Genomic DNA, 15055 nt, shown 5'->3' with positions numbered 1-15055 from the left:
GAATGGGTAATGTAATGAATGTGTGTGTGAACTGTGAATGGGTAATGTAATGAATGTGTGTGTGAATGGGTAATGTAATGAATGTGTGTGTGAATGGGTGAATGGGTAATGTAATGAATGTGTGTGTGAATGGGTAATGTAATGCACAATCTCTGTAAAGTGCCTTGGATAAAGGTGCCCTATAAATGCACGTTTTACATTAAAGGTGTGTTCAGTGATAATGAAAGTGGCCGGGGCTCATCTTGTCCCTTACGGGCCTTACAGCGTGGAAATGTTTAGTTTTTTATAGATTCTTTACATCATTATAATGTTCTCGTTTTGATCATTAGACCCAATCACTGAATATCGGTAGGCCTACGTCTCCAGCTTCAGGATATGTATGATACTGATTTACTACGAGACTGTGGCATTTTATGAGTTCAGTAGTTTACAATCTAGGCATTTAGCAGACGTTCTTAATTCAGAGCGACTGTGGTTCTCAAAACTTTTATTTTGACCATCATAACTAAACATAACATAAATACGGCCATTCTCTACCCTGATTGGTCGAGGACTGGCTGGCCACCTCTGAAACCTGAATCTAGCTATGCTCGTAACACAGGCCATGGTGGAAGTCCTGATATGGTCAGCACACATTCTAGTGAGGAGAATGAATGGAAAATGTACCAATTATATTTTATTTGAATGAAATACAATCACTGAATATACCTTTAAGTGTTTATAGTTAAGTCTTCTAAGTGAACGTGGATGTTGTGGAAGGAAGATTCTCACCTTCAGTTGGTCGTTGGCACCAGGATACGACCTGATAAGAAGAGATTAGACATTATTAATATGATGAGAAGAGATTAAACATTATTAAGACATTATGATTAAAATATAAGTTGGCAAAGACAGACAGACAGACAGACAGACAGACAGACAGACAGACAGACAGACAGACAGACAGACAGACAGACAGACAGACAGACAGACAGACAGACTCATTCAACTCCACCTAGCATTACTATATCAGTCTAATTCAACAAGCTGTCAGCACTGTGTATGCGTAGATCTGACCTCTCTTCTTCCACTGATTAATGAATTAAACATTCATTAATCATGTTAATCACCTCCTCTCTTCCTCCACAGGAAGTAGATGAATCCAGACAGGAAGAAGACCAGACCCAGAACCAGACCTGCTGCTCCCAGAGCCAGCTTGTTCTTCACTCCATCTGGCATGGAGTCATCTGGTAATAGAAATATGATATGATATTAATGATATTATATTATTACAGTAGATTAAACACTTCACTCCATCTGGTAATAGAAATATGATATGATATTAATGATATTATATTATTACACTAGATTAAACACTTCACTCCATCTGGCATGGAGTCATCTGAGAATAGAAGATAAAATACAACAGGCCAGCTATGTGTCGATGTCTCCCTGAGCAAGACTCTGAACCCCTCATTGCTCCCCGAGCTCCACATATGACTGCTCACTACTCCTAGTTATACACCCAAAAAAATAATCTCTCAGTTGAACACATTTTAAATGTGTGAAACTTTTCCACCCATTTTATATGAGTAAATTTATATATGGGATATATGTAGTCCCAAGTCAAATCTACATTCAATGCAATGCATGTTGTTCAATTAGTCCAACTCATTTTCATTAACTTAAGCCAAGTTAATTATATGAACTTAATTAATTTACGTTTGTCCAACTCAAACAAATGTTAACGTAAATGTGTTGGTTCAACTCATTTTTATGGAATTAAGCTAAGATAAATAAAATACTTTTACATTTACATAAGAAGAGTTCGGTTTCAGGTTTTCTTCTGGATGATTTGTTTCAAGTTTTACAATATCAACATACAGATGCATAATGGATATATGCAATAGCAGTGATTATTGAATAATCAGAACATTTAAGAGAAAACCAACGCAATAACCTCAAAGTTACCATGAGTTCTTCTCTTTTAGCCTAGCATGGGGAGGGAGCTCAAGCTTAAACTAGCAGCCTAGCAGTTAGGGTTAGGGTTAAGGCTCAAATACTGACAAATCAAATTCTGACATATGACAGTCATCTTGCCAAGGCAGACACATTGATATGATACATTTAGCATTTTTAGCTCCCGAAAGCTTAAACATTTCCCTGAAAACCTAGAAAAATGCTGTTCCCAGCATGCTTTGCATAACATGTGACCAACTTATTTGACCAATCAAGGGAAAGGGCTGGAGTCACTTCTCAGATCTGTAAAATGTACTTAATAAAATTGAGTTGGATTCAAACAATATTCTCAGAATGATTTCAGCCTTAAAAACTACTCAATAAAATTGGTGAGAGGCGTGGTTTATGGGACTCTGGGAGTCTCATTTTCAATGTGTTTTTAAATTCCATTACTAAGATTTGAGTTACATGAATGTAATATAAATGCATAATGTTAAATGAATAGATTTTGTATAAGCACTATTAATTACATTTGAGTTGGAACAATTTAATAAAAATGCATATATTGTAAATGTATATATTTAAGGTAAGCACGATTAATATTTGTTCAGTTACATCAATTCAATACATTTGCATATATTATAATTAAATACATTTAAATAAAGCCAACATAATGTAAATGTATCACATCTGGCACTATTAATAATATTTGAGTTATATCAATTAAATGTATATGCTTATGCCTTGAAGTGAAGTAATTAAATAAAGCAAACATAATTTATATGTGTCACATTTATAGGGGGGTTGAATCAGTTTTTTGGGTGTAGGATGGGTAAATGACATCACTGCTCCTAGTGGTTATTGCTCCTAGTTGTTATAGGATGGGTAAATGACATCACTGTCCTAGTTGTTATACTGTAGGATGAGTAAATGACATCACTGCTCCTAGTTGTTATAGGATGGGTATATGACATCACTGCTCCTATAGTTGTTATAGGATGGGTAAATGACATCACTGCTCCTATAGTTGTTATAGGATGGGTAATGACATCACTGCTCCTAGTGGTTATTGCTCCTAGTTGTTATAGGATGGGTAAATGACATCACTGTCCTAGTTGTTATACTGTAGGATGAGTAAATTACATCACTGCTCCTAGTTGTTATAGGATGGGTAAATGACATCACTGCTCCTATAGTTGTTATAGGATGGGTAAATTACATCACTGCTACTATAGTTGTTATAGGATGGGTAAATGACATCACTGCTCCTATAGTTGTTATAGGATGGGTAAATGACATCACTGCTCCTATAGTTGTTATAGGATGGGTAAATGACATCACTGCTCCTATAGTTGTTATAGGATGGGTAAATGACATCACTGCTCCTATAGTTGTTATAGGATGGGTAAATGACATCACTGCTCCTTGTTGTTATAGGATGACATCACTGCTCTTATAGTTGTTATAGGATGGGTGAATTACATCACTGCTCCTATAGTTGTTATAGGATGGGTAAATGACATCACTGCTCCTAGTTGTTATAGGATGGGTAAAATGCAGAGGACAAATTTCACGTATGTGCAAATGTACTGTGACAAAAACACCCCAAGGTGTGGGGGGCCTATATTATTATTACTTGCGCAAGCAAAGCGTGCAAGTACTGTAATGGGCTGGGTATGTATGTAGGTGACTGGGATTGTTGAAGACGTAGGACCGAAATGGCTGGGATTTTGGGAATATATGTATGTAGGTGACACCTATACAGCCAATGAGGGACCAGCATTCCTGGTGATGATGTCAGCAGAGTTTGGTATATATATATACCGCTCTTATATATATATATATATATATATATATATATATATATATATATATATATATATATATATATATATATAAGAGCGCTCTTGGTAATGTCTTCATTAATGGGCGAAGACATCAGGGACATGAGACCAGCACCTTGTGGCGAAGACATCAGGGACATGAGACCAGCACCTTGTGGTGAAGACATCAGGGACATGAGACCAGCACCTCGTGGTGAAGACATCAGGGACATGAGGCCAGCACCTTGTGGTGAAGACATCAGGGACATGAGACCAGCACCTCGTGGTGAAGACATCAGGGACATGAGACCAGCACCTTGTGGTGAAGACATCAGGGACATGAGACCAGCACCTTGTGGTGAAGACATCAGGGACATGAGGCCAGCACCTCGTGGTGAAGACATCAGGGACATGAGACCAGCACCTCGTGGTGAAGACATCAGGGACATGAGGCCAGCAGTGCACACCTCGTGGTGAAGACATCAGGGACATGAGGCCAGCACCTCGTGGTGAAGACATCAGGGACATGAGGCCAGCACCTCGTGGTGAAGACATCAGGGACATGAGGCCAGCAGTGCACATCTCGTGGTGCCATGTGTGGCCTGCTTGAGCATGAGGCGCAAGTTGGCACGTCGACAGAGTGCAGTTCTAGTTATTTCTATTATTATAACAGCATCAGCAGAACTAGAGCTCAGAGCGTGTCAGACGATCACATCAATGCTGTGTTTGATGTCTGCAGCAACATGAATACAAGCTGTAAGTTGATCTGTATCAAAGTGTTTGGTTTACTGATGAGACTTAGTAATCATCTGTCTTCTGCTCCATTCAACACATGAACCCATTAAGACCTGAAAAATACCTAAAGAAGTCTTCTAACAGTTTTGTGAAAAACGTACTCTATGTTCACTGGTGCTCAAAAGTCAAGAACCTTTAGAATGACATGTATTTGGTGGATCTCAAGATATTTTGTTCCTGGCACTAAATATTTTCAGCTGAGGGTCTGCATATTAATCTGGAGGTCAAGTGACCCTGCTCATTATTGACAAAAGCCCAGGCCCAGAATGACTGTCATATTAAATAATGTCACGTATTCTACACACATATTTCATTTATCATAGATACATATTAGATAGATTCCATGTATTTCAGAATCCAGATACATATTAAGTACATTTTATGTACATTTTATGTACATTTCAGATACACAGCCATAGAGTGGTCGTATGCAGTGAGTCATTGTGACAACATTTAAAGTTGTAGCACTGTGTGTAACTCAGACAGTAATCAAGTGTCCTGTAAAGAGACAGACAGTGATGAACCAGCAGGTATAGAAGGCCGTCTCAGTGCTGGGAGACTCAGAGATGAACACAACACCATGTGACTCATTCTCTCCACAACATGTTGGCTTCTGGCCAGGAAAGCGCTTGCAAGTTTCTGTTCCGTTTCTGCCCTGCAATAATGAACGCTTTAAGAACACTTTCTCTCCCAACAGCTATTAGGCTTTTTAACTCCATAACCGCTAGGCCTAATGGTTTGAACTCTTTACCTCCATGTCCAGCTGCTAGGCCTCGGAACGGGACTAACAGTTTTTGTTTGTGTTATTTATGGCTCTGTGTGCAATAAGAAATAGGTTCAGTCATGATTAAAGTATAGATTACAGTAATAGATTACAGTAATAGATTACTGACCCCAGTCCGCCATTATAGGTTCCATCAGGCCAGGGTGTTCCACCATGCATGTGATCTGCTCTCCTGATCTGTAACACACACACACACACACACACACACACACACACACACACACACACACACACACACACACACACACACACACACACACACACACACACACACACACACACATTTTACATTCACTATTGCATCATATGTGTTAGTTTCTTATGTTATGTTTACAACTTTACCTACTGTAGAATACCATAAATATACTCTATACTCAGTACTACTTTATTACATTACCATTATTTATTAGTATTTTATGTACTTTTCCCAGGACAAAAGTAATTTGTTGTACACAACTTTTTGCTGTACTTTTGCATTAAAGGGACATTAAAGCCTACGTGATGATTTAGTAATATGTTTTACAGTTCAGATTAAAAACATATCAGACTAATTAAGCAGCACAGCTGCACCAAACTAATTATTAATGAGTGTTAGATTGTGATAACCTTGTTTAGTATCAGGTGTAAATAGTAAATGTAACTGAGTTAAAGCTACAGTTAATACTTGAGTAAAGAGGAGAACAGTATTAAAAAGGTGAAAAGTAGCTCATTGTTGAAAATAGAATAATAGGCCTAAATATGTGTGTTACTTTTAACATGCTGCTACACATAGTTCTATGTGTAGGTGTCTATTAGGTGTGTACCTGGCTGTGTATTTCTATGTGTAGGTGTCTATTAGGTGTGTACCTGGCTGTGTATTTCTATGTGTAGGTGTCTATTAGGTGTGTACCTGACTGTGTATTTCTATGTGTAGGTGTCTATTAGGTGTGTACCTGACTGTGTATTTCTATGTGTAGGTGTCTGTTAGGTCAGGGGTTCCCAAACCTTTTGGGCTCAAGGCACCCCTAGAAATGTATCTTTCATCCGAGGCACCCCTATACATTATATTCATCATTTTCACTTCCAGCACCTTATATTTATAGCATATTTTAGCGATTTGTTGCAAGAAGAACGTTGAGATAATAGACATTTTGGTTAGAACTGACTGAAAATAATGTCGTATTTCAAGTTTAAAATGTCTAAATAGATTCCAACTATTATCAAATTATCTTGCGGCACCCCTGGACTGCTGTTACGGCACCCCAGGCTGCCCTGTCACCCACTTTGAAAACCCCTGTATTAGGTGTGTACCTGTGTGTGTATGTCTATGTGTAGGTGTCTATTAGGTGTGTACCTAGGTGTGTACTCCAGGTAGGAGTGGTACTGGTAGTACCAGTAGAGGTGTGTATTTCTATGTGTAGGTGTCTATTAGGTGTGTATTTCTATGTGTAGGTGTCTGTTAGGTGTGTACCTGGGTGTGTACTCCAGGTAGGAGTTGTACTGGTAGTACCAGTAGAGGTGTGTATTTCAATGTGTAGGTGTCTGTTAGGTGTGTACCTGGGTGTGTACTCCAGGTAGGAGTGGTACTGGTAGTACCAGTAGTACCAGTAGAGGTGTGTATTTCTATGTGTAGGTGTCTGTTAGGTGTGTACCTGGGTGTGTACTCCAGGTAGGAGTGGTACTGGTAGTACCAGTAGAGGTGTGTATTTCTATGTGTAGGTGTCTGTTAGGTGTGTACCTGGGTGTGTACTCCAGGTAGGAGTGGAACTGGTAGTACCAGTAGAGGTGTGTATTTCTATGTGTAGGTGTCTGTTAGGTGTGTACCTGGGTGTGTACTCCAGGTAGGAGTGGTACTGGTAGTACCAGTAGAGGTGTGTATTTCTATGTGTAGGTGTCTGTTAGGTGTGTACCTGGGTGTGTACTCCAGGTAGGAGTGGAACTGGTAGTACCAGTAGAGGTGTGTATTTCTATGTGTAGGTGTCTGTTAGGTGTGTACCTGGGTGTGTACTCCAGGTAGGAGTGGTACTGGTAGTACCAGTAGAGGTGTGTATTTCTATGTGTAGGTGTCTGTTAGGTGTGTACCTGGGTGTGTACTCCAGGTAGGAGTGGTACTGGTAGTACCAGTAGAGGTGTGTATTTCTATGTGTAGGTGTCTGTTAGGTGTGTACCTGGGTGTGTACTCCAGGTAGGAGTGGAACTGGTAGTACCAGTAGAGGTGTGTATTTCTATGTGTAGGTGTCTGTTAGGTGTGTACCTGGGTGTATACTCCAGGTAGGAGTGGAACTGGTAGTACCAGTAGAGGTGTCTATTTCTATGTGTAGGTGTCTGTTAGGTGTGTACCTGGGTGTGTACTCCAGGTAGGAGTGGAACTGGTAGTACCAGTAGAGGTGTGTATTTCTATGTGTAGGTGTCTGTTAGGTGTGTACCTGGGTGTGTACTCCAGGTAGGAGTGGTACTGGTAGTACCAGTAGAGGTGTGTATTTCTATGTGTAGGTGTCTGTGTGTACCTGGGTGTGTACTCCAGGTAGGAGTGGAACTGGTAGTACCAGTAGAGGTGTGTATTTCTATGTGTAGGTGTCTGTTAGGTGTGTACCTGGGTGTGTACTCCAGGTAGGAGTGGTACTGGTAGTACCAGTAGAGGTGTGTATTTCTATGTGTAGGTGTCTGTTAGGTGTGTACCTGGGTGTGTACTCCAGGTAGGAGTGGTACTGGTAGTACCAGTAGAGGTGTGTATTTCTATGTGTAGGTGTCTGTTAGGTGTGTACCTGGGTGTGTACTCCAGGTAGGAGTGGTACTGGTAGTACCAGTAGAGGTGTGTATTTCTATGTGTAGGTGTCTGTTAGGTGTGTACCTGGGTGTGTACTCCAGGTAGGAGTGGTACTGGTAGTACCAGTAGAGGTGTGTATTTCTATGTGTAGGTGTCTGTTAGGTGTGTACCTGGGTGTGTACTCCAGGTAGGAGTGGAACTGGTAGTACCAGTAGAGGTGTGTATTTCTATGTGTAGGTGTCTGTTAGGTGTGTACCTGGGTGTGTACTCCAGGTAGGAGTGGTACTGGTAGTACCAGTAGAGGTGTGTATTTCTATGTGTAGGTGTCTGTTAGGTGTGTACCTGGGTGTGTACTCCAGGTAGGAGTGGAACTGGTAGTACCAGTAGAGGTGTGTATTTCTATGTGTAGGTGTCTGTTAGGTGTGTACCTGGGTGTGTACTCCAGGTAGGAGTGGTACTGGTAGTACCAGTAGAGGTGTGTATTTCTATGTGTAGGTGTCTGTTAGGTGTGTACCTGGGTGTGTACTCCAGGTAGGAGTGGAACTGGTAGTACCAGTCTCCATCAGGCAGCACATGGGTGTCAGACACCTGAGAGGTTGTCTCTTCTCCGTCTCTCAGCCATGTGAGCAGGATCTGTTTAGGATAGAAGCTGTAGGCGCTGCACTGCAGCATGGCTGTACGTCTGCCAAAAGGGGGCACCACTGAGGTCACAATCACCGAGGGAGTCACTGGAAGGACAACAACAGTGTTATTGTTATAACGTTGTTATTAATGCTTGCACCAGGAGAGTTCGCCAGCAGAGTGCCAAGTACTGCGTTCGGTGTTTCTGACGAGGCCTCTGTCACGTCCTATGTTTGTGTTTAGTCTAGTAAATCTAGGGAAAAAATACACTCAGGTTGGACAAAATTGTATTATTTAGTTTTTCAACTGATTCTGTTAGGAAATTAGGTCTACTAGCCAGGATAAAAAAATCTACCATGATCTGCTCACTGCAAATACCCACAGTGGCCAAATCAAGTTGGTCTCCCATCGACTTTCTATACAGGAGGAAAATACCCAGAAACAAGAATTGACACACAGTCAATATAAAATCTGGTGGATTGGTGTGTTGAAGTTAGTGTAAAAAAAGTTTGAATTTTTTTTTTTTTTTTTTTTTTTTAAATTAGAAAAAAAAAAAAGTTTAGGTCCAAAAATGTGTTAAAATCGACCTGATGGTGGCGCTATATGGGATAGATCCATGTCGATGAGATAAGTGTAGACATACTGTGTAGCGATTTGTTTGATTTTAGGGCAAAAACTGTAGGAGCAGTAGGCCTATTCAAAAATGTGTTTTAAAAAATTTGGCGGGGGTCCCTGGAGCTGCGGGGGTCCCTGGAAGGGTGGAGGTTGTGGATTGGCAGACAAGGATTGTGTGTGGAAAATTTCACATGGATAGGGGCAAAAAAGTGTGATGTGACGTGACAGACAGACAGACTGACGGACAGACAGACAGGCGGTGGAGGTTTTCATAGTAACTGCGACCTGACGGTCGCAATTATAATCATTAGTATTGTTTATTTTAATTATTATTATTAAGGAACTCTAGAAATCTCAGTTGGAACTGTTACCCCAGTGACCCGATGCTGGATAAGCGGTTGAAGATGGATGGATGGATGGATGGATTATTTTAGAGTAAGCTACTTTATTTACCATTATTGTGTACTCCGCCACATGGGGAGCAATCTTCAATTCAATCTTCAATTCAAAGAAGCTGAGAACACAAACGTTTACACAGTGGTGGAAAAAGTACCTACATTTTTATAATTAAGTAAAAGTATCAATTCTGCAATGTAGAATCACTCTGTTACAAGTAAAAGTCCAGAATTAAAAATGTACTTGAGTAAAAGTACAAAAGTATTGGTATCCAAATGTACTTAAAGTACCAAAAGTAAAAATACAAAATGTTTGAAAATAGCAGATCTACAAGCTCACAACGCGTCGCACCGCAATGCGTTGTGAGCTTGTAGATCGGCTATTTTCATATAGCCTTGGTATAACATAGGGCTAAAGTGGTTTATGTATGTTTTAAACTTTAGTTAAAGTTAGATAAAGTACTATGTTCTATCCGTCTGTCTTTCAATGTTATATGAGATACTTAAAGCTATACTGTGTAAGATGCTCAACTAGTGGTCAGTAGCCCTATAGCAAACCGCGGTCGCGTTCGCGTCTTTCGCCCGTTTTTCGTACCTTCACACCCCCGCGTCTGCCTCCACAACGCTGAGAGCTATCTTTAGAGGGGTCCCTGGTTCCTGTGCGTTCAGGCATTCCGGAGAAACGGACTACTTCACCCTGCCTGGTAGGCGAGATTACCTTTTGAGTAAAGAGACACACGGGCGACTACAAATATGGCGACCCCACTTCAAGATGCGCTGTGATTGGCCGGTAGTGTACCATGTGTGCATGATCGGCGATGTGATTGGGCAACGTATACACAACGTATACAGATGATGCAGATTACGTCATTTTGGCGCGAAATCCGGTCCACGGCCAGGATCATAGAAAACATATAAAGAGAAGGCTTCAGAAGCTGAAAATAACGGAGTGGGTGTTCTAAAACTTTAGCGATTTAACAGTTAGGACAATTTTAAGATTTGTTTTATAAAAAAAGTTACATGGTACAACTTTAAAGTGTGGTTCCTGTGGAAATAAGCCTCGGCTTTCTAGGATCTCCTTTTAGTTGACCTTGTACCAGTGATTTGTACTGTCATGAAACTGTACTTTTTTCTATTGCAAACTTCTAATAAATTCTTCAATCAATCAATCAGTTATTGCTTTGTAGATTAGCATTATTGGGCTAAATGTAAAGACGCTACGCTGCGCCAACCGTGAATTCAACACAATCTGCTGTTGAGCAGTTTAACCAATTTGCTACGTACGTCTACACAAACGGTCAGATTACAAAGATAAATTGCTTAGTGAAGGCTCACGGATGTCACCATAGGGTACGCTCCAGCAGAATGTCCCGTAATGATCGTATTATTTAATGAGGAGCATTTTAATCCGATCGGTCGTCGTTTCCTTAAAAAGGTATAATGTATCTAAGTGCAGTACACCTCGCAACCGATGGGGTCGCATGGCTGAAAAACAACAGAAAATGACGTCTGATCGGATTAAAATGCTGTTTATTAAACAATACGAAAGATACGGGTAATTCTGCTTGAGCGTACCATACTGTGACATCTGTGAGACTTCAGTAAGCACTTTATCTTTGAAATAAGAACGTTTTTGTAGACGTACGTAGCAAATAGGTTTAACTGCTCAACACAAGGTTGAAGTGAATGTATTACGTGCGCAACAACGTGACTCTAAATTGGTCGGGCTAACAGTGCTAAATGTAGCATAATCAGTGTTTGTGTAACTTCAGTTAGAAGGATAATCTGACGGTTCTGACAGACTTAACCTCCTCGCGTTGTGAGCTTGTAGAAGAGCAAAAATAGAGTTGGGTCGCCGTTTTATTCCATGAGTAATTGTGTATAACATGCCTGCGTTAGCCTGCAGCTAGCGCTAGCTAGCGTTAGCCTGCAGCTAGCGCTAGCTAACGTTAGTGTTAGCCGTTAGCCACACATCCAGAATAGTCTAATAAGTCAATTTTCCAACGGCGAGTGAACGATTGCATTCCGTGTCCTTCATGGATTTTTTTCCCCCTGGCTGTCAATGTTTTTATTGTCCAAAAAGAAAACGTTCTGAACGTTAAAACTAGATAGTTTTACGATCATGACAATGTTGTCAATGCTAAGTCAATGCTAAGCAGGGACAACAAAGGACTGCTCGCATCTGGCTCAAGCAGGAAACGGAACGGATCCTTTTTTTCCAAACTCGAGAAGAAGAACAGCGCCAGAACAGCGCAAGGCCGCTCCCAATCATGAAATTAGCTCGGTTACCATGTGACATGGACAGCCAATCGGCAAATAGGTCGCCTGAAAGTCGCCTGAATGTCTCGCCAGAAAATGATCTCTTTAAAGATCTGGTTTTACACCAGATAAAAAAATAAAGTAGGATGTGAGGGGTCTAACTAGAGGTTTGTCATGATGCTGAATCCATTGCAAGTATTTGTTTTGCACAAAAAACATTCAATGGCCCCAGAAAACGCCAACAAAAGATGATTTTTTTGATGACTCATCACTTTTCATCACTAAACCATCATTTTCTGGGGCCATTTTTAGCCCAAGGAATGTTTTTTGTGCAAAACAAATACTTGCAATGGATTCAGCATCATGACAAACCCCTAGTTAGACCCCTCACATCTTAAAGCTTTTTCTGGGTATGTTCCTCCTGTATAGAAAGTCGATGGGAGCCCAACTTGATTTGGCCACTGTGGGTATTTGCAGTGAGCAGATCATGGTAGACTTTTTATCCTGGCTAGTAGACCTAATTTCCTAACAGAATCAGTTGAAAAACTAAATAATACAATTTTAGACTACTAGCCAATCAGGGTACAGCATTCATGTGACATTACCATCAACAGCCAATGAGGGACCAACGTTCTTGGTGACATCACCACCAATAAGTGTGACCTCATATAAATAACCAGCACAAGTTGGCACCTCGACAGAGAGCCATCTTGCCCACCCACATACTGTACATACTGTACATACTGTACATACAGACAGCACCGATCTCAGTACTTGTGCGCTCTGCTGGTGCACAAGTAGGCCATAATGGCCATGAGTGCACAAGCTGCAAGTTGGCACCTCGACAGAGTGCAGTCTAGTTGTTATTAACAGGGGTCTTCAATGAAGCAGGGACCCCAGAGAGATGAAACAGGGACCCCTCAGCTGAGAGAGAGATGAAGCAGGGACCCCTCAGCTGAGAGAGAGATGAAGCAGGGACCCCTTAGCTGAGAGAGAGATGAAGCAGGGACCCCTTAGCTGAGAGACAGATGAAGCAGGGACCCCCACTACATATTGTATAAAATTGTGTTTCATATTAAACCTTTTCATAGATGTATAGATATCTTCATAGACTTGTTTGACAACAACTGTTGGATTTATGTTCAGACATTTAACCATCAATCAATACTTAATAGACTTGACCTTTCACCCTGTACTTGGTCTGCTCTTTTTCCCATCTACACCAAGATAGCCCGATATAAAAGCTCACAGATGCATTGTGGGCTTGTAGATCTGCTATTTTCGTCTTGTGCTCCCCCCAGAATAGGGATGCTATAGGGTTCAAGTGGTTAATATAAAAACGAAAAAGTTCCAATCACACAAAGATTTGGAGCCCCAGCCCCCCACCCCACAGTATCCCTGAGGACCACCTAGGGGTCCCGGACCCCCTGTTGAAGACCCCTGACCTAAAGGACTGTTTTATAACCATTAGATCAGTGACATCATCATTAATCATGTGTGATGATTTATTGATATGATTTCATATTATGGTTTATGAGGTGATGAGTGTTTATAGTGCTGGTCTGAGATCAGCTCACCTGTCTTCACCAGAGCATGGGAGTAGGCGGTAGCAACGTTGGGTTTGCAGTATCTCTCTGGCGCTGTTCTCATCTTAGCCATGTATCCAGGTCGATTGTTCCAGGTCTCTGCCTGCCTCACACCGTACTCTGTGTATCCAACATGCTTCCCCAGCCTGCTGTCCCACCTGGTGAACTCTTGTTTATTGAAAACAAGAGATCTGATGTACTGTATGTCATTCAGATCAGTGGAGTTAAACACACAGTTATCAGTCCTAAAGAAGAGAAATCCATCTGGAAATGTAAACAAATAAAATAAAGATAAATACATACATGTTCATGTTTCTATTAACTCTGTAATGACAAGACAGACTGAATGTGTGAATTTTCAAGTAAGTAAAAACATTTTACCTGCTCCATAGAAACAGATGAAACTCAGTGAAACACTGAGCCAGAGATGAGAAGTCATGATGAGTTGAGATGTTTCAGAGTTTAGTTGAAGTGTTGATGAGTTGAGATGTTTCAGAGTTTAGTTGAAGTGTTGATGAGTTGAGATGTTTCAGAGTTTAGTTGAAGTGTTGATGAGTTGAGATGTTTCAGAGTTTAGTTGAAGTGTTGATGAGTTGAGATGTTTCAGAGTTTAGTTGAAGTGTTGATGAGTTGAGATGTTTCAGAGTTTAGTTGAAGTGTTGATGAGTTGAGATGTTTCAGAGTTTAGTTGAAGTGTTGATGAGTTGATGTTTCAGAGTTTAGTTGAAGTGTTGATGAGTTGAAGGCAGACTAACTCTAACTCTAACCCTTCCCCAACAGGCTCTACTCTACAACAACCAATGAAAAAACACTATTCACAGTCATCACTTGTTGCCAGGCAGACGATAAACCAAAAATACAGCTTAACATCATAAACATGTTGATGAGTTGAGATTCTGTTGTGGAAAAGAAGATAAAACGCACTCAAATCTTACCAGGCAAAGATAAAGTAACAAGTTGCAGTAATAGCTATAACAGTGTTTTTGTAAGAACCTTTCAGTAATCGTTACAAGATACACTACACCACTAAGATACCCATGTACCTGAACCTGACTAAATACTGGTGTACAATATACACTAGTACACCACTAAGATACCCATGTACCTGACTAAATACTGGTGTACAAGATACACTACACCACTAAGATACCCATGTACCTGGCAAAATACAGGTGTACAAGATACACTACACCACTAAGATACCCATGTACCTGACTAAATACTGGTGTACAAGATACACTACACCACTAAGATACCCATGTACCTGACTAAATACTGGTCTACAAGATACACTACACCACTCTGATACCCATGTACCTGACTAAATACTGGTGTACAAGATACACTACACCACTAAGATACCCATGTACCTGACTAAATACTGGTCTACAAGATACACTACACCACTAAGATACCCATGTACCTGACTAAATACTGGTGTACAAGATACACTACACCACTAAGATACCCATGTACCTGACTAAATACTGGTC

At 40.7% G+C, this 15055-nt stretch overlaps 1 protein-coding gene across 1 annotated transcript; it reads right to left on the bottom strand.

Annotated features, from left to right (window-relative positions):
* Positions 1-773: 773 nt before the first annotated feature.
* LOC308280736 (H-2 class II histocompatibility antigen, E-S beta chain-like) lies at positions 774-14001 on the bottom strand (the record flags this gene model as incomplete). The annotated part of the gene is made up of 6 exons (XM_080755051.1): positions 774-802; positions 1110-1226; positions 5081-5211; positions 8640-8814; positions 13554-13826; positions 13944-14001. 6 exons carry the CDS (start codon positions 13999-14001, stop codon positions 774-776), a joined length of 783 nt encoding a protein of 260 aa, XP_080611177.1.
* Between the last annotated feature and the right edge of the window lie 1054 nt (positions 14002-15055).

The sequence above is a fragment of the Nannobrachium achirus genome (genome assembly GCF_963921795.1).
Source record: "Nannobrachium achirus genome assembly, contig: SCAFFOLD_443, whole genome shotgun sequence".
Lineage (NCBI taxonomy): Eukaryota > Metazoa > Chordata > Actinopteri > Myctophiformes > Myctophidae > Nannobrachium > Nannobrachium achirus.
This window is presented reverse-complemented; position numbering and strand designations above follow the sequence as displayed.